Below are 26,919 nucleotides of genomic sequence, written 5' to 3'. Positions count from 1 at the left end.
ACAGTACTGTTTTCTCTCACAAGACAGGCACATGCCCGCACGTCCTCCAGGACACTGGGCTTATGTGTTACCTCTTAGCAAAGGCTTCACTGACATGCCCTAAGAAACTCATTGTACCCTCTACCCCTTGTCCACATGCATAGAGTCCTCATCAGATAAGATCAGGGATATATCTGTCTCCCTCCAGGAACATTGCAGGAGGAAAGGGACCACGCCTCTCCACAGATGCCCAGGGCTGGTACAGGAAGTGCTCTAGGGAAACAGGCACGTTACGCAGGTCAGACTATGAGTTCTGATGAGTCGTGAAACCCTCTGCTCTGAATCACAGGACTTCGAACACAGCTCACATTTACCTTGGCGCAAACGACTGTTCCCTTAATGTCTCCACTTTAGCAAATAAGATCCTTGAGGCCCACCCCCGCTTAATCTCAGCACCCACAGGCCCAGTACGTGGAGGGTGTTCATTTGTCAAACAAGTGAATGACTTAGTGAATTAACATGAATTGTTGCCTGTTCCATCACCAGAAGCTTTGAAATGCGATCAGTGGAAGTATCTGGCACCTGCTACTCTTAAGGCCATGAACTTGTCACCTTTTGCATGAGAGAGCCCACCATGGAGATCGTAAAATGTAGTCGATGGAAGTGTAGATGCCTCTTAAAGGACACACACAGAATGTTCCAACAGAGGTCTTGGCCACCCTGAAGAGCTCACAAATGATGCTTATTTCAAACTCCTCGTAAACACAAAGGCACAGAGTAGCAGCCAAAGTGAAACACGGCACTACCTCTGAAGTCCCACCACGAGATTATGAGAGTGTGGACAAGAATGTCACCTGCCACATCAGTAAACAAAGGATGTTGTGGCCATCACGCCATCAGCACTGCAGCCTCCCCCAGCTGTGCACCCTGAAGGAATTCAGGACGGAGAAAAGCCTAGACAGTGAAGGTGCAGATCAAAGGAATGATTGCACTGAGCCCAGACTCTTGCATCTTCCCATACATAGAGAAGCTCTAAATTCAAAACCAGATGTTTAAAGTACAGTCGATACAATCTCTTCTAGAAAAATAGAAGAGGAAGGAACCACTTCTCCAGTCTTTCTATGAAGCCAGTGTTACCCTGACATCAAAACCAGAACAAGACTATAAAAAAGGAAAGCTACAAACCAATATTACTCATAACCAGAGAAGCAAAAATCCTAAAAATATTAGTAACTGGAATCCAGCAATATATAAAAGGAATTACACGCTATGAACAAGTGAGATTTAGTCCAAGAATGCAAGGCTGGTTTAATATTTGACATTCAACGTAACCCACCTTGCTAACAGACTAAAGAAGAAAACCACGTGACCATATCAATCAGTGTAGAAAAATCATCTGACAAAATTCAACACGAATTTATGATAAAAATTCTCAGAACTCTAGGAATAGAGAAAAACTTTCTTAACCTGGCAATGAACACCTACCAAAACCTAAAGATAACATCTTACTTAATGGTGAAAAACTAAATACATTTCACTTAACATTGGGAACAAGGTAAGAATGCCCAGTCTCATCCCTGCTATACAAATAGTACTGGAAGTTCTATCCAGTGCAAAAAGGCAAGAAGAAGAAATAAAAGGCATACAGGTCATAAAGGAAGAAGTAAAACTGTACCTATTTGCATATAGCATGATTATCTAGATAGAAAACCCCCAAGAAATCCATTTAAAAAAAACCCTCTTAGTTCAGCAGGGTTACAGGATACAAGATCAACATACAAAAATTAATTCTATTTCTATAAGCTTCAATAAACACATGGACATCAAAATTAAACATTCAATACCATTTATAGTTGTTCAAAAATAATTCTGTAGGTATAAATCTAGCAAAACATGTACAGTCTTATACGATGAAAGAAATTAAAGGAGATTTAAATCAACGAAGAGATATATCATGTTCATGGCTTGAAAGACAACATAGTGAAGATTTTAATTACCATATAGGGCAAAGGGAAAGTCTCAAGAGAAATTTTAAAAATATTTTTAACTCAATGAAAATGAAAATACGACTTATCAAAATTTGTGGAATGCAGTGAAAATAATGCTTAGAGGGAAATTTATAGCATGAAATGCATACATATACTAGAGAAGAAAGGAAATTTTAAATCCATAATGTAAGCTTCCACCTTAGGAAACTAGAAAACAAAGAGCAAATTAAGTCCAAAGGAACTAAAAGAAAAGAAATAATAAGAATTAGAGTAGACATCAGTGAAATTAGGAACAGGAAATCAATAGAGAGAATCAACGAAACCAAATGCCGGTACTTTGAAAAGATTGATAAAATTGATAAACATCTAACTAGGTTAACTAAGAAAAAAGAGAGGACACAAATTACTAATATTAGAAATAAAAGAAGGACCATCACTACTGATCCCATGGATGGTAAAAGGGTAGTACAAGAATATTATGAGTAACTTTATGCCCACAAATTTGAAAACCTGAATGAAATGGATCAATTGCTTGAAAGATGTAATCTACAAAAACTCACATAAAGAAAAATAGATCCTCTCAATAGGCCTATACCGTGGCTTGAACATTTCTGTTCCCCCCCTCACCTCCGCAAAACCCTTGAAACCAGAGTTGTTTGTATTAGGAGGCTGGGCCTTTGGCAGGTGCTTAGGTCATGAGGGTGGGGCCCTTGAGAACAGGATTGGTGCTCCTGTAAAAGACACCACACAGAGCTCCCTTGCCCCTTCTTCCATGTAAGGACATGGCAAGAAGTCAGCTGTCTGCACCCAGGAGAGGGTCCTCACCAGAGCCCATCCTGGCACCCTGATCTCAGACTTCCTTCCTCCAGAACTGTGGGAAATAAATTTCTGTTGTTCATAAGGCACCTAGTCTGTGGTATTTTATTAGAGCAGCCTGAACAGACTAAGATGGTCTATATCTATTAAAGAAATAAAGTCAGTAAATTGAAAGCCTTCCATAACAGAAAGCAGCAGGCCCAGTTTTGTTCACTGGTAAAATCTACCAAATATTTAAGAAAGGAATTAAACTAGATATAGAAAACAAACTAGGGCTTCCCTGGTGGAGCGGTGGTTAAGAATCCACTTGCCAATGCAGGGGACCTGGGTTCGAGCCCTGGTCCGGGAAGATCCCACATGCCACGGAGCAACTAAGCCCGTGCGCCACAGCTACTGAGCCTGCGCTCTAGAGCCCGCGAGCCACAACTACTGAGCCCGCGTGCCACAACTACTGAAGCCCGCACGCCTAGAGCCCATGCTCCGCAACAAGAGAAGCCGCCGCAATGAGAAGCCCGCGGCACTGCAACAAAGAGTAGCCCCCACTAGCGGCAAGTAGAGAAAGCTCGCATGCAGCAACGAAGATCCAATGCAGCCCAAAATAAATAAATTAATTAATTAAAAAGAAAAAGAAAAAAGAAAACAAGCTAGTGGTTACCAGTGGGGAGAGGGAAGGGGGAGGGGCAGGATAGGGGTAGGGTATTAAGAGATAAAAACTACTATGTATAAAATAGATAAGCAACAAGGATGTATTGTACACAGGGAATTATACGCATTATATGGTAATAAATTTTAATGGAATTAACCCGTAAAAATGCTGAATCACTATGTTGTACAACTGAAACTAATATAATACTGTAACTCAGCTATATTTCAGTTTAAAAGAAAAGAAATTAAACAAATTCTCTACAATCTCTTCCAGAAAATTGAAGAAAAGGGAATGTTCCCTAACTCATTCTGTAAGGCCAGACTTACTCTAGTTCCAAAATCAGATAAAGACATTACAAGAAAGAACTGTAGACAAATATCTCATGGATATAGATGTGAAAATTCTCAACAAAATATTAGCAAATTGAATTCAATAATATATAAAAAATAATAACCAGGTGGGATTTATTCTAGGTATGCATGGCCGATTCAGCATTGAAAATCAATTAATATGACCTATCATATCAAAAGGCTAAACAAGAAAAAAATCACACAATCATATCAATAGATACAGAAAAAGTATTTAACAAAATCCAGCATCCATTTATAATAAAAAATTCTTAGCGAATTTAGGATTAGAGTGGAATTTCCTCAACTTGATAAAGAATATCTATTAAAAACCTGAGAGCACACTTAACAGTGAGAACCTACAGGATTTCCTGATAAGATCAGAAACGAGGCGAGGATATTTGCTTTCACCACTCCTATTCAACACGATGCTGGGAATTCTACCTATTACAGTAAGACAAGAAAAGGGACTAAAAGATATACAGATTGGGAGGGAAAAATGAAACTACCTTGGTTTGAAGATGACATGGTTGTCTATATAGATATCCTACCCCCTCACCCCCCAAAAAAACCAAAATCAAAATCAAACCCCAAATCTCCTGAAACTAATAAGCAATTATAAGAAGATACAGAATAAAGGATAATATACAAAAGTCAATTGCTTTCTTATATTCCAGCAATGAAAATTTTGCATTTGAAATTAGAAACACAATACCATGTACATTAACACCAAACTAGAGATAGAGAGAGAGAGAGAGAGAGAGAGAGAAATGCTTAGGTAAAAATCTAACAAAATATGTATGAGATCTATATGAGGAAAACTATAAAATTCTGAGGAAAGAAGTAAAAAAAAAAATCTAAATAAATGGACAAATATTCTATGTACATGGATATGAAGATTCAGTATTGTCAAGATTTCAGTACTTCCTAACTTGATCTATAAACTTCCATTCAAAATCCCAGCCAATCATGTTATGGCTATTGACAAACAAAGTCTAAAGTATATAAGGAGAAGCAAAAGACCCAGAGTAACCAACACAATATATATGTATATATTTTGCCACGTGGCTTGCGGGATCTTAGTTCCCCAACCAGGGATTGAACCGGGCCCTGGGCCCTGGCAGTGAAATTGCCGAGTTCTAACCACTGGACCACCAGGGAATTCCCTACCCAACGCAGCACTGAGGGAGAAGAACAAAGTCAGAGGACTGACACTACCCGACTTCAGGTCTTACTATAAAGCTACTGCAATTCAAGGCAGTGTAAAATTGGGGAAAGAACAGACCAACAGATCAATGGAACAGAATAGAGAGCCCAGAAATAGACACACACAAATATGGTCACCTGATCTTTGACAAAGGAGCAAAGGCAATTTAATGGGGAGAGGATAGTCTTTTCAACAAATGGTACTAGAACAACTGGACATCCACATGCAAAAAAAAAAATGGATTTGGACACAGACATTACACCTTTTACAGAAACCAGAGCAAAATGGATCAGAGACCTAAATGTAAAACTATAAAACTCCTAGAAGATAACACTGGAGAAGATCTAGAACATCTTGGGTTTTGTGATGAGTGTTTAGGTACCAATGACATATTCCATGAAAATAAAATTGATGAGATGGACTTCATTAAAAATAAAAACTTATTCTTTGTGATAGATACTTCAGAGAATGAAAGGACAGGTCACTGACTTGGAAAAAACATTTGCAAATCATACCTTTTGATAAAGCACTGATGTCCAAAATATACAAAGAAATCTTAAAATTCAACAATCTGAATCTTGTTGATGTCTCCACATTTGTTTATGCTCCTGATTCCTCTGGGAATTCCTCGAATCAGGATCAAATTGTGTATAAAATCATACCCTCTGTGCCTCCCCCAGCCTACATGTTAGATATTCAATAAAGGGCGCTAAATTTGAATCGCTCAAAACAATTTTTTGGATAAAAAAGCTTGTCTCAAAGATTAACTCTTAAAAAGTAGTGGAAGTTATTACTACATGGCCCCTTGAGTCTGTTGAACGTAGATTGCTCTACAACTAGGAAATACCCAGATACTGACAGGTGTGGCTCAGAGCATGGAATCCTGGGTACACAGGAGAATCTGGAAATTGCTGTGAAGCGTCTCCAACGCCTGGTCCCATCCCCAGAGAGGCTGGAGCGAGGTCTGGGCATCAGCATTCTTTACAGCTCCCCAGATGACCCCAAAGTGCAGCCAGATGACCTCACGGGGCTAGTGCCACAATCACAGCCTTTCAGCTGCCATCACACCTGACGTCCCAGTCCAGACACCGGCTGATGCCATGATCACACCAGGCATGACAGCTCCCAGCCTCCAGTTGTAACAGCAACTGTTTCTTCCCCACTGGAAAAAGCCCATCCGTGCACAAGAAAACTAGCTGCTATTTGGCTAGTTAGATATTTTAATTATATCCTATTTATTTGTATTTTAATTAGTCACTGCTTGCTTGCAATACACCTCTCGCAAATGACGCCTCTTAGCATCTACTGAGGACACCAATCTAGGTGGGAAGTGTGTTTTATTTTTAATTCGGCTCACTCGGATGTCCGTCATGCATCTACCATGTCAAGGGGCCACCCTACGGCGTCATTTTTAACAGGAAGCGGAAGCAAGGCTTCTCGGCTTCGCAGCATCCTCCAGGCTGGGTTCTCTGGTGTTACTCGTTTCTGAGATTCACACAAATGGAAGGAAAAATAAATGGAGTTTTGCTCCAGCCACCCTCAAGGAGAGGCGGGCTGACCTGAGTACCACCTGGCATGTGACCACCGCGGCAGCCTGGAAAGTGGCCCTGCCACCGCAGGCCCACCCCTGCCGGGCCCAGACACCCCCGTGGAGCCACACAAACTTACGAAGAATGGAATCAGGCCCTCGGCCTTGTCTCTCTCCAGGGCCTCCTGCAGGGCGGAAGCTCGCATGGCGAACTTGCCATCGGAAGGGATCGCTTTTAATTTCACTCCACCAATCAAGCCGGCTCTTTCCACCGAGGAGTGTGCCTGCAAGAGAGCGCAGGGGTAGAGTCTGCGGCAGCTCACAGCCCTCCTGCCCCCCACCTTCCGGCCTGGAGCTGTTTCAGGTCCTGAGGAATCTGCTTCCCAGTTTAATGATTCAGACACTTAGAGCGAGAAGTGCTCGGCAGTACCGGGGGTGTTTTCATCCATTGGTTTGAATTCTAGTGAAGCAGTGAATGCCCATTTGAAAGCATAGTTGGGATAATGACACGTAATGGTGTGTCCTTAATAAGGGCACTCAATAAGCTCCGGTTCCTACTCTTTCCCTCTGAGGCTCTAAAATCGTCTGTGAAACGTAAGACAATTCTCGGAAGTAGTTCTCCTCATGGTTTGTGTGTCCTCTTTAACCTCAGGTGAGGAGTGAGGTGATCAGGTTATTAATTTACAACCAGCACCTTGACCCCGTGCTCCCGGGGGCTAAGGCTCTCCTGAAGTGTAGATTCCATTCAGGAGGAGGTGACAGGCGGTGACTGTCTCAGAGGCCACATCCTTGCTTCTGCTCCGTCGCTGCCCATTCTGCTTCCCTAACTCCTACAGGATTCCCCGGAAAGCACCACTGAATAAACAGTGAACCCCTAAAGCCTCGCATAAGGTCCCGCTCCTGGGGAACCTGCCTGAGAGCTGAGGAAGAATTGCATCCTAGAGCCCATGGCCGTCCAGTGGATGTAAGGAACCCACCTGACTGCCATCACCTAGGACGGTACTAGCCATGCACCATCCTTGGGAGAATCTAGAAGCATCACAAATCACTTCTGTGGGGCGAAATTCCCTCATGGAAACCCTATTGGGAAAGGCTACACCCTAACGTTCATAGCAACTTATCTCAGCCTAGGTTCACTGAACACCTACACGTGCATTTTCTTCAAGTCTCCTCGTGTCTTTCTGGGAAACCAGGGAGATGGAAAAGGAAGTGAATAGTTTTCTTGACATGCAGGGAGCTCTAGTGCCTAGAGTTAGAATACACACAGAGACAGTACTCCTGATTAAACATCAAAATATAGGTGTTGTGTTGATTTCCGGCTACACGTATTTATTAACTAGAACAAAGTTGTCACAGTTGAAATGCCTGGCTTAAGAAATTCGTTACAAATATTATGTCAGCAGAGCTAAATCAGCTATTCCTTGTGGAACCAAATCCTTCAGTGGTACCACTTTTCAGTGCCCCCTTGACTACACTTTCACTCATGGAGCTACTGCTCAGTGCTCCTTCCTCCTGTTCCTTCTCACACAATTCGGTTTTGCTTTTGTTTTTAACCGTTTTTAAGTGGGCTGGTCACTGGAATTGACCACATGCTAGATGCCCCAATTTGCAGAGTTCTCGAAACCTTACAAAGCACCACTGTATCCTTCATCTTAGTTCAGCCACCAGCTGGCAGAGCTGCATTATCAGGGGACAGGCGCTTTGGGCCCTGTTTGATGGTTAAAAATAATGGCTCAGAGAATTGACGTCATGAGCCTGAGATCACAGAATTTGAAACAGCAGAGCTGGGATGCGAGTCCAGGTCTCTGAGCCCACGTCCCACGTGAGTCCCCACAGCTCTGCTCTGAAGGCAGCCAGATGACCTCAACACGAGCAGGTGCAAGTGGGGTCACGGTGACCTCATGATACATTTATTTTCTTTTCAACTTGATCTACTAAGTTCCCACCTGCAGCCCACACCTTGTCTTGAGCATAGGTCTCCCTGGGGAACTGTTCTTGGATTGGAAATGATGCTGCACAGCTTGGTTGGGTTTTGACTTGCTACCACACCAATCATTCTGCCCTGTGAGGCTCCATGGGGCTCCGGGCAACCACACCCACCTGGTCAGATGCGTAGGCCACCAGCTTCTCCATGATGGTGGCCTGTGTCAGCCCCGGGGAGGCAGCCTGCAGGCATCGTGTCACTTTGGTCCGAGCGGCCAGCAGGGCCACAAGGGTAGCTTCACTGGCACTTCCCTAAATCAAAGAAAAGGTCGAAATGAGCTTCTAAGTACAGCCAGGGAATCATCTTAAACTTGGGAGATGCAATTTGGGGTCCCCGTATTTTCTTAAAAGATGCATCTGAAATTGCCAAGTTCACTCTCCTTTCAACGGGAAAAGGCTGCACACCTGTGACTGCCACTGCAGCTCTTATTATCAATTCAACGTTGCTCTGTCTGTTTTTCATACGATAACCTCCCGCATGTTTGAGCACTCGGCGCGTACCAGGCATCACTGGGCCCACTTCACAGGCACTTTCCCGCGGACGCCTCCTGGTCTACCCAGGAGGTGCTGTCCCATTTCCCCGGGAAGAGGAGGAGATGGGGCCCAGGGCACAGCTCTCAGCCCAGCTCTGTGTGCACAGCAACGTGGACAGATAAATCTGTATGTTTCTGTAAATGGGATTCCTCTTCTTTGAGACTCAAAAATTGCCTTGCAGGATTTTCCTCAGTCACTGATGGTACAGGCTGAAGTGTGTCCCCCAAAATTTCATACATTGAAGCCCTAACTCCTAGTACCTCAGGACATGACCATATTTGGAGACAAGATCTATAAAGGGGTCACTAAGTTAGAGGGTCCCTGATCCAGCCTGGCTGATGTCCTTGTAAGAAGAGGAGCCGAGGACGTGCACACACACACGCGCGCGCACACACACACACACACACACACACACACGCATGCAGGAGAGGCCACATGAGGACACAGGGAGGAGATGCCCGCCTGCCAGCCAAGGGCAGAGGCCTCTGGGAAATCAGCCCTGTTGCCACCTCGACCTCAGACGTCCAGCCTCCGACTGTGAGACAATCAATGTCTGTTGTTTAAGCTGCCCCGTCTGTGGTTGTTTGTTGCGGTAGCCTTAGCAAGCTAACACAACGAATGTCGACAACTTATTTTGGCGAAGTAGTCAAGAAGGATGCAAAATTCACTCTTCTAAGGGTGGGAGGAGGTGAAAGAGAATATGGATTCAGCACCCATCGTGTTAGCCCAGCTAATTTGCAAAATAGTCCCATTTCTAAATTTTATCATCTTAGGGTGGGAAACTATGCTCAGAGAGGGTAACTTGCCCCAAATCAGCAGCTAGGGAGTGGGATGGTTAGGAGTGAGCCCACATCTGCCCGGCAGGAACCTCCCCACATTTATAATCAACTTTCCTGTTCCCCCTGCTCTTGATCATGGAATCTTAGTAAATCCTGGAAGAAACCAGGAGCTGAACAGTATTACCATTAGAAAGAAAAAATTTTAAAGGTAGAGTTTTGTTGACTATGAGGTTTATAAGATTTTAGGGGAGGGGGGCGGAGACAAGATGGCGGTGTGGGAAGACGCAGAGTTCACGTCTCCCCACAACTAGGGTGGCTGCTGGATGCTGGTGGGGGATCCCAACGCCCACGGAGATAGGCAGAACCCCCAAGGGAACCAGTAGCACGTGGGGGGACTGAGGTGGGGAGGAGAAGTGGAGGCTGGACAGGACCAGTGCCCCTGAGGGGTGGCTGAGAGGGGGTAGGGGTTCCCATGCCTGGAGGGACCCTTGGGGGGGCTCAGATCAGGGGGGAGTGCACCCAACTTTTTCCCTGCCTAATCGGCCGGGGAAGTCTGCCTGGCTCTCGGACCAGGTTCTACGCCCTCAGAGGTCCCCTCCGGGCTGGGTTGGTCCTGGGGACGTAGGAGGGAGGCCAGAGAGAACAGGAGAGGCAGGCGGGAGGGGCCCACCAGTAGAGGAGCGGAGGGCGTTTGCCCCGCCCACTCGGACTCAGGGAGCCTGCTGAGCTCCCAGGCTGCTGCCCTGCCCTCCAAAGCCCGCTCCATGCCATGTGGGTCCTGGGGGCATAGGAGGGAGGCCAGGAAGATCAGGAGAGGCAGGTGGGAGGGGCCCTCCAGGACCGGAGGAGCAGGAGAGGAGTGGAGGGTGATTGCCATGTCCACTCGAACCCAGGAAGCCTGCTGGGCTCCCAGGTGGGGTCCCCCGCCCTCTGAGAACAGAGGCTGGAGGAACGTCTGAGCCCCTTCTGTTCTGTTGAGCCTAAGCCCCCATCCCCCCGGCCTTTTCCAGCCCTGTGGGTCCTAAGCATAGGCCCCGCCCACTGCCCAAACTTCGCCCTTGCTTTGGCCCCGCCCTCCACAGCCAAGGCCTTTTCCACCTTTTATTCTCCTCTTTTTTACTATTGTGGTTCTGTTTTAGCTTCAGTTGTTTCATCTATATTTTTATTTTTAATTTTTTCTAACATACCTGTTAGTTTCCTAGTCTAATTTTATTTTTTACTTTGTTATCATTCTCCTCTCTCTCTTTTTTTTTTTTTTGGCCACCCTTACACAGCTTGTGAGATCTTGGTTCACAAGCCAGGGGTCGGGCTGAAGCTCCTGCGGTGGGAGCTCCGAGTCCAAACCACTGGACTAAAAGGGAACGTCAGACCCCAAGGAATATTCATCAGAGTGAGGTCTCCAGGAGGTCCTCATCTCAGCACCAAGACACAGCTCCACCCAACAGCCTGCAAAATTCAGTGTTGGAAGCCTCAGGCCAAACAACCAGTAAGACAGGAACACAACCCCACTCATAAAAAAAAAAAGGAAAAAAAAATGAGACAGCAAAAAAATATGTCACAGATGAAGGAGCAAGGTAAAAACCTACAAGACCAAAAAAATGAAGAGGAAATAGGCAATCCACCTGAAAAAGAATTCAGAGTAATGACAGTAAAGATGACCATGGGCTTCCCTGGTGGTGCAGTGGTTGAGAGTCCGATGCAGGGGACACGGGTTCGTGTCCCGGTCCGGGAGGATCCCACATGCCGCGGAGCGGCTGGGCCCGTGAGCCGTGGCCGCTGGGCCTGCGTGTCCGGAGCCTGTGCTCCGCAGTGGGAGAGGCCACAACGGTGAGAGGCCCACGTACCGCAAATAAATAAATTAATAATAAAAAAAAAAGTAAAGAAAATGTGATTATATATATATGTATAAATATATATTTTTCAGCCTTAACAGAAAAAGGGGAAACCTTGTCATGGATAAACCTAGAGGGCATTACGCTAAGTGAAATAAGCTAGACAGAGCAAAACAAATACCACATGGTATCACATATATGTGGAATTAAAAAATATTAAAAAAAATATTAACAGGGATAGTTATAGCTGAAAGGGTCATTACACACTTCTAAAGGAAGTTTCACTAAATGGAGTCAGCATTAAGGAGATGTGTTGACAAGAAGAATTGAAAATAAAACTCAAAACAAACAAACAAAAAACTGCCCAGTGAAAAAATCGTCAGCCAGGCATCCATAAGTGTCATGGCTCGGGGACCGGGACAGGAGAACGAGCCGGTCTCCAGGCCTCTGTGGGAAGCAGATCTGGGCCGAGGAGATCTGGGCCGAGTAATGATACCTTTGCTTTCCTGCCTCAGACAAAGGTTGCCATGGCAAAGCCGCTAGGAGGCAGAAAGAAACACGGTGAGCGCGGCCGCTCGGCTGTGAATGCTGGGAGCAGAAATGTCCTTTCATCTTCTGGGTTTTCAAGTGTCACCCCATACACGGCGGGAAATGGGCTTTTCTTCCAAGAGAGCTTTCAAACCCAATTAAGAGACCATTTTCATGGTCCCGTTTGTCCAGATCAAAGGATGATTTGCCGTTTGATGCAGACGCCCGCCACGGTGCCGACGCCCAGCAGCTGTGATTACGCCTCTGAGGGGCTCCCCCCGCATCCCCGCATCCGGGCCCCCCGTCTGTCAGCAGGCTCAGGCGCTCCAGGACCTCGCAAATTACAGACAATCAGCCTTGTCAGTGGCAAGGGCGGGATTCCTGCCTCATACTGGGTGGGTGGGCTCCAAGGGGGACTCAATTGAATCCTGGGCTGAGTGATGTCAGAATTATTCCTATAACCAAATGCCGGGGCTTCTGCTATTTCTGGAGAACGGGATTGTCTTTCAAAGAAGAGATCATTTAAAGATGGGGCCCATGGCAGCACGCCCACCTCTGCACACTCACCCAAGCAAAGGGTCAGGGACAGGCTGGTGGAACACTCGTGGGTCCAGCTCACATGTGCACCAGCCTTGCCTCTAAATAGCTCCTGCCCTTGGGTCCCATGCGTGACGTTCCTGGGCCTCGGTTTCCTCATCTATGAAAAAGGTTGTTGATAATCCAATCAAGCCTGATAAATATTTGGAGGTTGAAAAATGAGCACATTGAACACAAGAAATAAAACTAAAACACAGCCTAGCTCAGAGTGGGTGTGCGATACAAAGTAGCTATTATTATAATACACGCACCTTGACTGACAGGGTAGTTGTTAAGATTTTTGAGAAGTATCAAACTAGAGGAATCAGCTTGGGCTGCTGAAAAGAATTGAATGTGAAATTATTTTAGTTATAATCTCTAGTGACCCAGAAAAACTTTTTTGTTTGATTTTGATTTTTGGTGGAGCATGTGCGGTGAATATGGACTCAACCAGGGGAGCCCAGCAGAAAGCTGAGGATCCTTCTTAGGAGATTGTTAACCTTCATCCTAAAGAGTGTCCTTTGAAATATGATTTACAAGAGTGAAAGATGTGACACAATGTATATACTGTATCTCCTATTTGTATAAATTGTGACATATCATAGAAAATCATGCAGTAATAATATTCTCAGAGACTATTTAAACAATGGGAAATGCTCACAAGAAAATAGTAAGTAAAACACCACACAGAAAATCTGTATGATGTGTTGCATTATCCCAGTTTGTTTATATTATGTACACATATATGTACACACACACACACAAACACATCGGTATTAAAATGACACTGGAAGGAAGCTGCCCCTAAAATGTTTCCGCGTTTCCGCGTCTCTTCCATTTTTCTAATGGATGTCTAGTTTTCATAGGTAGAAAGGGGATGATACTCTTAAGTGGAATAACGGAACCAAAATTGACATCGAAGGCAATCAATTGGCAGTGTGGAAAATGGAGATGATGATGTAGAAAAAAACCATGCAAAAGTCCCCAAAAATACATAAGAGAAAATGACAACAAAAAAAATAGAAAGTTAGAAATTATGGAAGAGGTACCCAATCCGTGGAAAATGGACGCTCCTGAAAAACAGAGTGAAGTGGCCCAGAGGCGATGACTAAAATGTCCCCAGGTGAGGGAAGAGCTGAGTCTCGGATTAATAGGGCTTCCCGGATGCTGGGGGTTGGGGTCAAGGTGAACAGCACAGATGGAACAAAGTAGATCTTGGCAAAATGTGTGGAATTACAAAGAAAAAGTAAGTTTACTGCAAGGTCCAGGTTGTCATGAACTATCAGATGACCCCCAGGCCCGGAACTGAGTCGAATAGAATTCAACACCAAGGCCCCCATCACAGCCCCTCTCTTGCTCTTACTATGGCCACTTTCTGTTCTGCCCACAGCCGGGCTCTGCTCTCCATGGGCAGTGGAGCCCCAGAGCATCAGGACCCATGTGCTGGGGACTGGAACCCCTCCCCACTGCAAGGTGAGATGCAGCTGACCGACGGGGAGCGGGTGTGGGGGGGGTGGAAGGGGGCCACGTACAGCAGTCCCCTCCCTAAAGCTGGAAGCAGCTGAGAACTCAAATCTTTGTGTGTGGTTTTTCCAAGGTTGCCCAGGCTGCGTCACCTCTGACCAGCAGAAAACTGTCCAGGGTGGCTGAAATGTTTGCAGCTGTGAGAAAAATCATCGTAGCCGCTACGTCTAAGTCCCGTTCACAGCATCGTAGGGAAACTTTCTTACTCATGGCTGATGCTTCATTCTCATCAGCCCCACTCAGAATCGCTGATGTAGGAGGCAAAGTGCTGTAACCAAAGAGGTGAGGTAGGAGGGGACAGAGACGGGGCGGGGGGGGGGGTGCTGATTCATATGAGGTGACACAGCAGTTATCCTCTTATCAGTCCTACTGATAAACGGATCGGTGACGCCCTCAAGCATAATCATTACGCAAGAGCATCTGTGACTGATCTTCCCAGCACACTCTGGAGCCATGATGTGATTTATCTCCACACTGGCAGAAACCACCGGGCCCCGGTCGATCTGACAGAGGGAGAATTCTTCTCTGGCTTCAGCGAGGACCATGCAGCAGGCCCATTTGCCCTGTTTTTCCTAGAGAATCTGCCAATATCATCATAAACATCTTCGAAACCATCCTAATCCTGGGAGCATTCCACAATCCCTACATGCCAGAATGGACACACAGCCAACTTCAATCATCAAACCTCCTCCTGACCGTCGCTTTTATGAATCCGAGCATGCTAGCCATGACTCCAACTGAACCAACCTATATCATATCCCTTATGAGAAGCCTGTCTACCACTAACACCTGCCCTGTGCTGACGTGTCTCACTACCCATCATCACCTCAGGCATCCCACCATAAACATAAGAAATCTGACAAAAGATTTACTTTGAGAGAGTAAATAGGCCGTGGGTCACAGAGAACTCAGCCATGGGTCACAGCACAAGGCTTATTTATCAAATGTGACAGGATGCGAGCCCCAGCCTCCAGTCAGCATCTCTGCATCAGAATCACCCGACGTGCAGGTTAGAATGCTAATTCCTGGGCCCGCCTAAGACTTGTTGAATCTGAATCTGTGAGGGTAGAGGAAGACTCCCTCCCTGGCCCTGAGCCGTACTGCCTGTGTTTGGGAGAATAAGGCCTCCCAAAGATGTCATGCTTTCAGCCTGGAAGCTGTGACTCTCTACCTGACAAGGAATAGGGACCTTGCCAATGTGATTAATTTGAGAACCTTGACAGGAGGGGATGGGGGGATTATTTTAGATTATCTGCACTGGACCTGATCTAATCTCATGCATCCTGAACATGAAGAACCTTTCTCATCTGTGGTCAGAGGGAGAGGTGGCCATGAAAGAAGGGTCAGAGAGATGCAACACAGCCACCTTGAAGACGGAGGAGGTTGCCATGGTCCAGGAATGCGGGAAACTTCTAGAAACTAGAAAAGGCAAGGACAGAACCTCCAAGCTGTCAACCCTGATTGTAGCCCAGTAAGATCCACCTCAGACTCCCGGACCTACAGAACTGTAAGATAATAGGTTTGTCAGAAAATAAACGCATGGGAGTTTAAAAACCTCTGGTCGGTTGAGCAGCCTCGGGCCTGGAGGCTGGGGCTCGCATCCTGTCACATCTGGCCACCCCGGCAGGTGACCTCACACTGAGGCATCCGGGCCTCAGTTCTCATCGTTGAGTGGACAGAATCACAACTGCCATGACAGATTCTTAGAGAGAAGACGGTGTCTGAAAAAGGAAATTCCAAAGTAAAGGTTGCTTTCCCTGGGAGGGCGGTGGGTTTAGGAACATCCCTCTTCCCTACTAGAAAAGAAGAAAGCCAAGAACTCCAAGTTTTTCTTAGTGGCATTTGTGCCGCAGGTGTTCCACTGTGACGGTCATTGTGCGTGTCCTGTCCCCTGATGGGCCCTCTGGCACGGTAGTTGCGCTCAAAGGCACATGTCAGGTGAAGAGTGAATTCAATCAGCTTCATAGAAAAGGCAGCATCTTTAGGTGAACGGTGGGTTCCCATAGGTGCAGCCGTTTCTAGTAGCCTCTGCCACTGAGGATGGCCCTGAGTGGCGGTTCACACGGGTGTAGGCTCAAACCCTGGCTCTAGAACTTACCAGCTGGGAACCAATGGGCAAGTTCCCTGACTGCTCTGAGCCTCAGTTTCCTCACCTGTAAAATGGGAATCTTAAGATGGCCCCTAATCATAGCGTTGTGAGAACTGAGTCCAGGCCTGGGAAGTGCTCCAGCACATTGGCGGGCAATGGGGAACCACGCAAATCTCCACTGTTGTTTTTTTTGCGGTACGCAGGCCTCTCACTGTTGTGGCCTCTCCCGTGGCGGAGCACAGGCTCCAGATGCGCAGGCTCAGCGGCCGTGGCTCACGGACCCAGCCGCTCCGCGGCATGTGGGATCCTCCCGGACCGGGGCACGAACCCGTGTCCCCTGCATCGGTAGGCGGGCTCTCAACCACTGCGCCACCAGGGAAGCCCTCCACTGTTGTTTTTATTGCTATGCACCAGCCAAGCGATAGCCACTACTCTGCCCACCCTAAAGAGGGGCCTGGCTCGGGGATCCAAATCCAGATCCAGAGCTTTCCTAAGGCTCAGCCCTGCTTATCCTCCAGGAGAAACATGAGGACACAGGAAGCTCAAGGGCCTCTTGCCCAGCTGCTGCTGTCCGCCTTCCGGGAGCCCGCGCACCCAGAGTGGGACCCCCTCCCTCTGTGCCTTACCTGGATCACTCCGCCCCCGCCCTCTGTGCCTTACCTGGATCACTCCGCCCCCTTCTCCAGCTTCTCCAGCCAGGAACACCGCAGGCAGCCGCAGCATCTTCCCCAGCCAGTCCATCATCACTGTTTCCAGCTCTGTGCACGCTGGGCTGGCAGCCTGCGGCGGGAGGTGGGGGGTGAGCCGTAGGCTGGCCGCCCTCAGCTTCCCGCCAGCTTGGGGTCCAGCGGGAGTGACAAACAGGGAGGCTTCTTTACTCCCCTCCCTTTGATGGGTCGATTTAGCAAAAAGCTCTCACATTATTCAAAAGGCCTATCCCTGGGTGGGGAACCCCTTTGAAGGGTGGCTCTCCCATCACAGGTTTCCCGGAGAAGCAGCGGCAGAGGCTGGACTCTGCCCCCCAGCAACCCCAAGGCATCACCGAGGACCACTGCGGGGGAACTTGGTGCTGAGAGCGGCACACGTGACCTTCTGCTCCGCCCCCCGACCCCGGCACCTGGAGAAGCATGGAAGGAGCCACCATCCCCGGGGGCCCAGGTCGGCCTCTGGAAGTCCAAGGTCACTGCCTGCAGAGGTTTGCATGTCTCTACATGCCTCACCCGTAGGCACGGGTCCCTGCTGACGTCACCTCTGACGCTGACGTCACCCCACGCTTTGCCAACAGAAACCTCTAAGGGCTGGGGCCATAGCAAGGGCCCAGGTCTTGCTGAAAATCTTCCACTGAATCCCACCCAGACTAAACTCTCCCAATCCAAGATGCTGTTCAAATGCCCCCAAGAGGTGTCAAACATGCTCTTTGACGGTGACTCGAGGAGGATGCCTGGGCAGGAAGGCAGTGACCATCGCGATGACCCGCTCCCCAGCCGCACTGGGCCCGCACAGGGAGCTCATTCAGCCACCTGTTTACAGAAGGAGCCAGAAAGGCTCCCTGGTGGACCCTGGTCTGCAGTCACAGTGGGAGGAGTGAGATGGGCTGAGCAGAGGAGGTGCAGCCCCGGGACCTCCCGCAGGCCCCTGATCCTGCCTTCCACGCTCGGGGTGGGGGTGGGGGGCGGCTTGGCCCCAGACTCCGCCGGAGAGTGGACGGACCTCCCGTCCACGTGGGTCTCACTGTGGTGGTCCGAGTGCTCTCCAGCTCCCCATGCACTGCTGGCCAGCCCCACGCGGAGGGTCCCACTCCATCCTGGCCGAGCCCGGCTCCAGGCACGGGGACCTTCCTCGCTGTGTAGAACCCGGGGCTCGGCCAGCACACCTTAGAGACAGCAAGAAAGCCCTCCAAGGCCCCAGACCATCAGACTGTCCTCGGGAAGGACAGACATAGTTGGAAAGATGCTATCCTCACCTTGGATGGCTCTGGAGTGGCAGAGCTGAGTGGAATCTGCTGCGGTGTCTGATGTAAGGAATGTCCTTTAGGGGAGGGTGTGCTCAGCCCAGACAGTGGAAGGTCCCCGAGGCCACACAGGGCGGCCGCGGAGAACTGCAGCAGGACCCGGGGGTGACCCTCCGACCCTGCTCCTTGGGGCGCCGAGGCCCACCCCCCCAGCAACTGCGGACCCCAGGCTAAAGAGGAGCAGTGGGGGGTGGAAGTGGGGAGCTGGGGGCAAGGGGAAGGTGGCAGGGGCAGCGGGCAACTCTGCTCGTGCGTTCAGGAACCCACATCTCCTGCAGGCCTCAGGCAGGAGTCATGAGTCCACTCGGCTCCAAGGCACAAGCAAGTAGGCAGGCACTCTGGACCCAAAAGGCCAAGAGCAGACGCTGGCCTGGGGAGAAGTCCCAGCGTGTGGGCAGCCCTGGGGTCCTGGGTGCAGTCAGCAAGCAGCCCTCCTTCCGAGCGCTCTGCATTTGGGAAGGCAGGACTCTTTCCCGTTACGCTGGGCTGGGCTCTCTCTCGGGACAGCAGGCGTGGCCGAGAACAGAGGGGATGGGACGAGGGCAGAAGTGTTTCTCAGACTGCAGATTGTACAGAGATCCCTGTTCTGCTTGGGAGACATGCTGGGGCTGCAGAAGCTCCAGGGCCGTGGCTGCGGGTTGAATGCAAGCCAAGTACCTCTAAACACACCGCTGTGCAGAACCGGCTTTTGCATGTGGACATGACTCCCCCTCTCTTTCCCCAAATGCCCTCATGAGGCCCCCCTCCTCCAGAGCTGAGTCCACCTCCCTCCTGCGGGGGCACCGCCACCTGCTCACCCACTGAGTCCTGGTTGCGCGTCCCCGTGCAGGACCCCCAGGGAGCCCCTGCCGACACTCACCCAGGAGAAGCCGATGCAGCCGATAGCCCCACACAGCATGTCCGCGAGCATGGCCGGGTACGAGCTGGCCGTGGGGAAGTAGGCGAAGAAGTATGGGCTGTGCCAGTGGGTCACCTGTACGGGACATGGCGGTCACTTGGGGCCAGGGAGGCCGGCCCCGGGGGCAGGGGACCCAGGGCGCTGGGTTTGCCATGGCCAACCAAGTCTCTCAGAACAAGCCTGCTTTAAATCCTGGCCAGGAGCACATGCCAGTGAGGGGTCTGCCCCTGAGGCCCCATCTCTTCCTGTTACGAGATTGTTCCTGAAGGTACTCCAAAAACTAGTCTATATCAAAAAAAAAAAAAAAAAAAGAGGTCTGATTTTTGAGGTTTCTTTAGCCGCCTTACTGCTGCCCCCTCACTCTCCCGTACAATCCCTTCCTTGCTAATGGAGCAAAGCTTCCGGGTTCCACAGTCTCCCTGCGCCCCCGTCATGGTCTGTAGTGTGTGTCCCCAAATTCCTGTGTTGAAGCCCTAACCCTGTGCGATGTGCCCGGGGCTGGGGCCTTTGGGAGGTGATGGGTAGGATGAGATGGTGCGGGTGGGCCCCCCTAACTTCACCCCCGCAGGGAGGAGAGGCCAGGATGAGAACCTCCCAGGAGGGGAATCTGCAGGCACCTTGACCTCGGACGCCCAGCCTCAGCCCCGTGAGAAGTGGATGCGCTACAGCCCGGGGCCTGACATTTAACCACACTCCTGGGAGGGATTTGATGCTGCGCGGCTTCTCGTGTCTGCACAGACAACCTCCCGGCCGGCGAGAACCAGAATCCTGTGCTCAGCTCAAAGCACAAAGGTCACGGGAACTCCAGGGAGGACGAGAGAGGGGAGCTGGGCTTGAGGGACTTATCAGAGAGCTGAGGCCGGAGGCCCAGTACCCCGTGGGCAGGGGCTCTGCACCCTGAGCCCCAGGTCCTGAGATCCCAGGCCCCGGGGTCCTGACTGCAGATGAGAGGGTAGGGCTGTGGGTCTGGCCCTCCTGCCACAGCAGTGAACATGCTTTTAGGCGAGTCCTGGGCAGGGAACACCTCATCGTGCGAGCATGAAGCCGCAGTGCAGTTTCCTTTGAACTGGAGCTGTCTGCTCCCTTCCAAGTGACTCTTGTGGGGACAACTGTCCTGGGTCCTCCCCACTCCTGTCTGCGGCCCCTGGCACACCCCACACCGAGGCACACTGGCCTCAAAGAGGATGCAGCACCACGCAGCCCATGTTCTCACGTAAAATAAAGGAAACATTTCTTCCACACGTGTGATCTCCCCTCTGCTGAACACAAAATAGTAAGAGTGTGCTTTATTTGGAGCAATTAACTTACTTGAAACCAGCCCCCAGGGATTCACTTCCTCAACAGTCATGTGACGACTCTCTCACCTAGCAGGGTCTCAGGGTAGGGGTCTAACCTTGTAGGAGAGCAGGACCCCATGGGGCCTTCCCGGGACAGACCCCTCCCCCACGTCCTCTGCTGTGGCTCCTCTCTGAAGTACCCAGATAACAGTATCTGATGCTCATATTTCCTGAGTTATTTTACCAATGCTAAAACCCTCACCAAATGGAGAAAATTAACTCCCTGATGACCATGACCACATAGCCCCCAGACCTACTGGCGCCTGAGAATTCCCATTACCTCACCATCAACCGATCAGAGAACTGTGCACTAGCTGATGACTTAACCGGGGACTCCCCTCCCTCACCTGGCCTTAAACATGCTCTGCTGAAACCCATCAGGGAGCTCGGGGTTTTTGAGCATTAGCTGTCCAGGACTCCTTGCTTGGCACCTGCAGTAAACACCGCACTTTCCTTCACCACAACCTGGTGTCAGTAGATCGGCTTTACTGCATGTGGGTGAGCGGACCCAAGTCGGTTCGGTGACGAACTGCGGGGCTGGGGGGAAAGCACAGTCGCTGCCTTTGGAGCCCACACGATCTGGGTTGTAATCCTGGCTCCGTCACTTACTAGCTGTGCGGCCTTATCACCCGACCTCTCTGGGCTTCAGTTGCCTCAGTTATAAAATAGAAATAAAAAAGTTTCTATCCAAGGAAATGGTTGTGAGGATTAGGTGAAACAATTCATATGAATTGCCCTGACGCCCAGTCAGTGTCAAGATTAAATTAGCACCTAGCCCTCCTGTTTTCCGATCTTGGACACAGGCTTACCCCTGGCATGATGATCTTCTCGACGTCCTTAATGATGTCCTCAAATGTTTCTGGCTCCTGAGGAGCAGCAGTGGGGAGCAGGGGGCGCAGGTAGCCAGGCTCCACGTCGGGGTACACCTGGCGCCCCTCGACGCCCTCCAAGTAGTCAGCCACGTAATCCACCATCTCCTTCCCTCTCCTGCGGAACTCATGTGCATTCATGGTGACCGGGCTTCCTCAGAGGCAAAACCTGCACAAAGAGAAAAGAAACCAGTCTGCAAACGTGATGAGGTCTCACTTGGAGCAGGGCAGTTCCAAGCAAGCTGACAGCTGGGGCTGCCTGGGTGGAGACCCAAACACCCTGGAGTCCACCAGACCCCAAGCCGACAGCAGTCTCCTTCCTTGTCTGGATGGGGTGGAAATGACCCTGGATTTGGAGACGGCAGCAAAGTGTTTATTGTGCTATTCGCCGGCGACTCAGCTGAAGACAATGCCACGTCTCGTTTTTTTCTACCTGCATCCGTGAAATGGACCAGGGCACACATGAATGTCTATGGTCCATCCCAGCTTTAATAACAAGCCTCGGTCCAAGTCCTACCTTGCTCTCTACTAGCTGTGGGACAGAGACTCTCTGAGCCTCTCTCTTTATCTGAGAAGAGCATGTGACAGTGTGCTGATCTCTCCGGAAGCTATGAAGGCAATCGCGTGGCCTGAGTACAGCACTCAGACCAGGGCCCGGGCTGCACAACCCCCATCAGTGAGTCTGCTTCTATTATCTTGACTCCATCACCAGATGGAACCGCACCCCTGCATACAACCCGCTTTTCAAAACTCGTGCTTTCTTTCCTCATCACATAACAATGTACAGGTGATCCTGGTGCCCTGTGGTCGTAACATTCTATAAAGTCTCCACGAATTAGCAAACACTGGCCCTTTCCCGGGGAAATATGCAAGGTTACATTCCTGTGCGTTTCTGGTCACATTTTTTTTTTTTTTTTTGCGGTACGCGGGCCTCTCACTGCTGTGGCGTCTCCCGTTGCGGAGCACAGGCTCCGGACGCGCAGGCTCGGCGGCCACGGCTCACGGGCCCAGCCGCTCCGCGGCACGTGGGATCTTCCCGGACCGGGGCACGAACCCGTGTCCCCTGCATCGGCAGGCGGACTCTAAACCACCCTGCCACCAGGGAAGCCCTCTGGTCACACTTTTGTCAATCAATCAATACATAATCTTTTTTATGTGTTTCTTGTTAAAGACACTTTATTTAATGGGCACTGACTCATGAACTTCGGACTCCTGGCCAACAGCTCTCTGACTTATGAATGAAGCTTATCAGACAAATGTGATTTCTCCCTAAGGCACATCGCAGCCTTCTTGCATGTAGGACCCCTAGAAGGCATTTCAGCACTATATTTGGGGGCCATTTAAAATAGTCAAATAACCAAGAATAACACAAAAATGTGGCACTAAATAGACCCGCTTGTTGAAACAACCAGGCAGAGCATTGCCTTGTTAGATCCTGCTGGGAGCAAGTGCATTTGGGCAACTCAAATGTATCATCCATGAGCGATCACGAAAGCACCACAACTACTGACGTGGGGATTATGAATGAATTGTAGCAAAGAGTGACGCCTGCATACAGAAAATCTGGGAATAATAAGCACAGACTGTATTTTCAAAACAGGAAACGTGGACAACACACAGAAAAATATTCATCGAGAATCCCACCACTCGGGCTTCCCGGGTGGCGCAGCAGTTGAGAGTCCGCCTGCCGATGCGGGGGACGCGGGTTCGTGCCCCGGTCTGGGAAGATCCCACATGCCGCAGAGCGGCTGGGCCCGTGGGCCGTGGCCGCTGGGCCTGCGCGTCCGGGGCCTGTGCTCCGCAACAGGAGGGGCCACAGCAGTGGGAGGCCCGCGTACCGCAAGGTAAAAAAAAAAAAAAAAGAATCCCACCACTCAAAATTCTGGCACACACCCTTCTAGATTGTTTCTTATATTTATGAGACAATTGTGTGCTAAGCCAGGGATGCATCTCTGAATTCCTCCCATAGTTCAAAACTTCGTAAGTCAAGAGTAATTTTCCTGTGGGAGTAAGCGCTGGGGGGCGATTCTACCTCCACTGTAATTAGCATAAACGCTGATCTTCGTATCATGTTCCCAATACTTCTTCCATTGCTTCCCACTGTCTGTACTACTTTGCTTTGTTTTTGCTTTGCTTTGCTTTTTGACGATTTTAATGTTAAACACTCCAAGACAGATTTTATTCAAGACTATTGCCATAGGGGAGGGAGACTGTCTCCCGATATCACAAGGGCCAGTGGGGATGTATAGCTGACAGGTAGGGTTAGGGAACAGATGGGACATTACTAAGAGCAGCTTGGCTGGGTGTCCAGGTGGAGGAAGGTGATCTGGACTGTATCCCAAGGGCAGAGGCTTCCTCGAGAAACCAACTTCGCATGATTCTCTGTTACAGCTGGGCTCAACTCACTGAAGTGGGGACCTACTCAGGAAGAGGGTTCATTGGAGCCTGACTGGGTTTGACCAAGGAGGGAGTCTTCATCAAAGGGAGTCAGCTTGACAGTATGTTTCCTCTCTCAGAATTCTCTCCGCTGTTCTTTGTTCAGATGTTCTCCATGAACAGCATGGAAGCCATCCCACGGAAGGTTCCAGGTTTCCTCAAGGTCAGTGACTGGACCAAACCCCCATTTCCATATTATTGTTTGGGGGTAGTGAATGCCCCGGTGACAGGGACTGGATACAATATAGGATACAATTCGAAATCATAGCAACGGCGAATGCTAAAATAACAGCATGAGAAAAACCAAAGTGAGTCTTTGAGTTTCCATCGCACCTTTGTGTTTCATAAGCTGCAGGCCAAGGAAGCTTGTCGTTCAAAACATCATGCCCAGATTTTCCAAAGGCTCTTAGTGCAAAGCTGTGAAGCTTTATACATACAGCTTCAGGTTTATAATTCCCTGGGTCTGCAGGCTTCGAAATGAATTTTTCACTTGGAATGACTCTGATTATGTCAAACGTCGCACGTAGAGTGAAACTGGGTCTTACCTCAGATTGAAGTATTTTTAGTTGACTTGATTCAAATTCAACCAAAATTGCATCAAATGGCAGATCTTTTTGCTAGCTTGTTTTTTTCACAAAGCAATTACGAGTACATTTCCCACGCTGATAAATACTTTTCGATTGCACGATTTTTCCCGGTTGCGTGGTGTTTCACGGTGCGAATGTGCTATATTCAGGACGTGCATAACTACTGTTGAACATTTACATCATTTCCGGTTCTCACCTACGTTAGTGGGAAGAGTTGGTGTAGCCCAATGGCCAACCCTTCATGATCAAGAACTGAAAGGCTCTGCCCAGCCTGACAGGGATGCCACTGCAGTAAAAACCTCATTTTCCTCAACTGAAAACAAACACCATAATAAAGTTCTACCTCAAGTAAAATTTTTTGTGATAATTAGGTAAGTACGTGGGAACGGCTAAGGAGTAGAGGCACAAAATAAGCATTCAACACGTTAGTTATTAGATTTTCTATAAAGCACTGAAATATACAACCTCATACTTTTATTTTTGCACACTTTATTTTCTGTTAAAATTTTCTTTAAAAAGCATTTATCTTATAATTTCTTTAGAACAAATTATTATAGAGATATGTATTTGAGCGTGTTAAGATTATATGGCCAAACTTGTCCCCAGAACATATTTTTACCAAACTACTCTTCCACAGGGAGTGTGAGAGAACCCTAGCTTTATACTAGGGTTCGAGATACATATTAAGATTTGCCAGCCTGGCAGGCATTCATGATTTCATTTTACTTTGATTAATGAGGTCAAATAGTTTTCTCACACTTCTTTGTATTTCCTTTTTTACGGATTGCTTGTTAATTGCCTTCTTTTCTGCTAGGGTGTTAGATGTTTTCTTATTTAACTGCAAGAGCTCTAATATAATAAATACTTGCACCCTAAGTGTGTGATATATTTTGCAGACATTTTCCTCATTTTTATTTGACCTAGTTTTGCTTTTAATTTTATTCCGACCTATAAGAATTTTAATTTTTATGCAGTCACATCTCAGGATCTGCTTCTTTGTGATTTTTTCCTTGTGTATGACTATTTAAAATGCCTTTTAGAGCAAGTATTCGCGCGACCTGTTTGCCCAATTAAAGGGTAGCACCTGCACTGCACAAGCTGAAGCCTCAGGGGAGGAGCTGTGCAAAAATTAAGAAAGTTGCTTGGGTTCCTGGAGTATCAGCTGCTTCCTTCTAATGGGAATGCAAGAGTCCGATGGCCAAAACGGGATGCCTCGTGAAAAAAATAAACTGACAGACACACCAACTTGCCCCCCGCAAAGAAATACTACCAAATTGTGAGATAAGACCTAATTATTATTTTCGAATCATTCTGTCATTTATTTGTCAATTCTTTCCCACAAAGACCTTTCCAGAAGGCTTTTGGTGCAAAGCCACAGAGAATCTTGTGTTCATTTTGGAGCTGTTTGATATTTCATGCCTCCAAGCTGGGCAAATATTGGCTGAAAGATGTAGATGATGATAAAGGTTATGACTGATATCTTTCCAGGCCTTGAAACGGCGCCTGTTGACATAATCTGATCGTAGCCTCCGCCAGCAGCTACAGCCACGGTACTTTACGTGCAGCCCCTGTGGGACACGCAAGTGCCTGGTGAGCCCCACCTGCTCGGGGAGGTATGAACCCCACTGCAGGCCCTTGGACCTCCTGGCTGACCTGGGGGGTCATTCATTTTTGTACTTTATCATTCCACCGACATCCTTTGCTAAGTGTTGGCTTCTCCAAGCAGAGTCCTCAACTCTTCATTGTGCTTTCTCAGGACGAATCAGACCCTGGGCCACAGTTAGCGCTATGAATGTTTGCTCAACGAGGAATGAATACATGAATGAGCACATGAACCAGTGAATGAACGGAAAATCTTTTTGTCCTCGGAACGTTGTGTTTCTGACATATGGTATATTAGATCCTACTCTCTACCTCTAAGCCAACAGCCCATCACATACCTGCCACAAAAAAGCCACAGGGGACAATCACGGCTCAAGAACAATGGGCCCCTTCCCCAGGGAATCCTGACCCGCTCCCCCGCCCAACCCCGGGCCTCAGGTGTTCAGTTCATGCCAAGCCTCTAACCCTGCAGGCTCAGAACTGACTCAGTTTCCCCAGTCTTGGCCCCGGAAGTTCATCTTGGATTTGGGCTTCCCTCTGCTCTGGCCCCAGCAGTCCCCGTGGTCCTGGCTGGAAATATCCCCCTCTCCGGACCCCTGGAACCCTACCTTTGCCACAGGTGTTTGGCAAGAACCCAGCCCAGGCTCTGGCTGATGCTTCCCTGGCAGTGGAGGTGGTGGGACTGGTGCCCATGGCCTCAGTGCAGAGCTTGTGTGGGGACTGCACACCAGCACTGTCAGCACAGGGCCAGCCACGCCCAGTGTATGAGGGTCTGAGTGAGGCCACCCCTCCGGGGGCACAGAGGACCAGAATCAAGATGCTT

At 48.8% G+C, this 26,919-nt stretch overlaps 1 protein-coding gene across 1 annotated transcript in view; it reads right to left on the bottom strand.

Moving 5' to 3' along the window:
* DDC (dopa decarboxylase) overlaps positions 1-26,919 on the bottom strand; it is a 76,590-nt gene that overhangs the window by 35,703 nt on the left and 13,968 nt on the right. Inside the window, exons 2-6 of the mRNA XM_032642890.1 lie at positions 21,412-21,640; positions 19,227-19,340; positions 17,017-17,136; positions 8,612-8,746; positions 6,652-6,795 (exon numbers count right to left, since the gene is read on the bottom strand). Coding sequence (XP_032498781.1) covers positions 6,652-6,795; positions 8,612-8,746; positions 17,017-17,136; positions 19,227-19,340; positions 21,412-21,612 — 714 coding nt within the window. The 5' untranslated portion in view covers positions 21,613-21,640. The remainder of the gene's footprint in view (positions 1-6,651; positions 6,796-8,611; positions 8,747-17,016; positions 17,137-19,226; positions 19,341-21,411; positions 21,641-26,919) is intronic.

This window comes from Phocoena sinus, chromosome 9, assembly GCF_008692025.1.
Source record: "Phocoena sinus isolate mPhoSin1 chromosome 9, mPhoSin1.pri, whole genome shotgun sequence".
NCBI classification, from domain to species: Eukaryota; Metazoa; Chordata; class Mammalia; order Artiodactyla; family Phocoenidae; genus Phocoena; species Phocoena sinus.
Note: the sequence above shows the minus strand (reverse complement) of the source record. Positions and strands in the feature narration are given on the sequence as shown.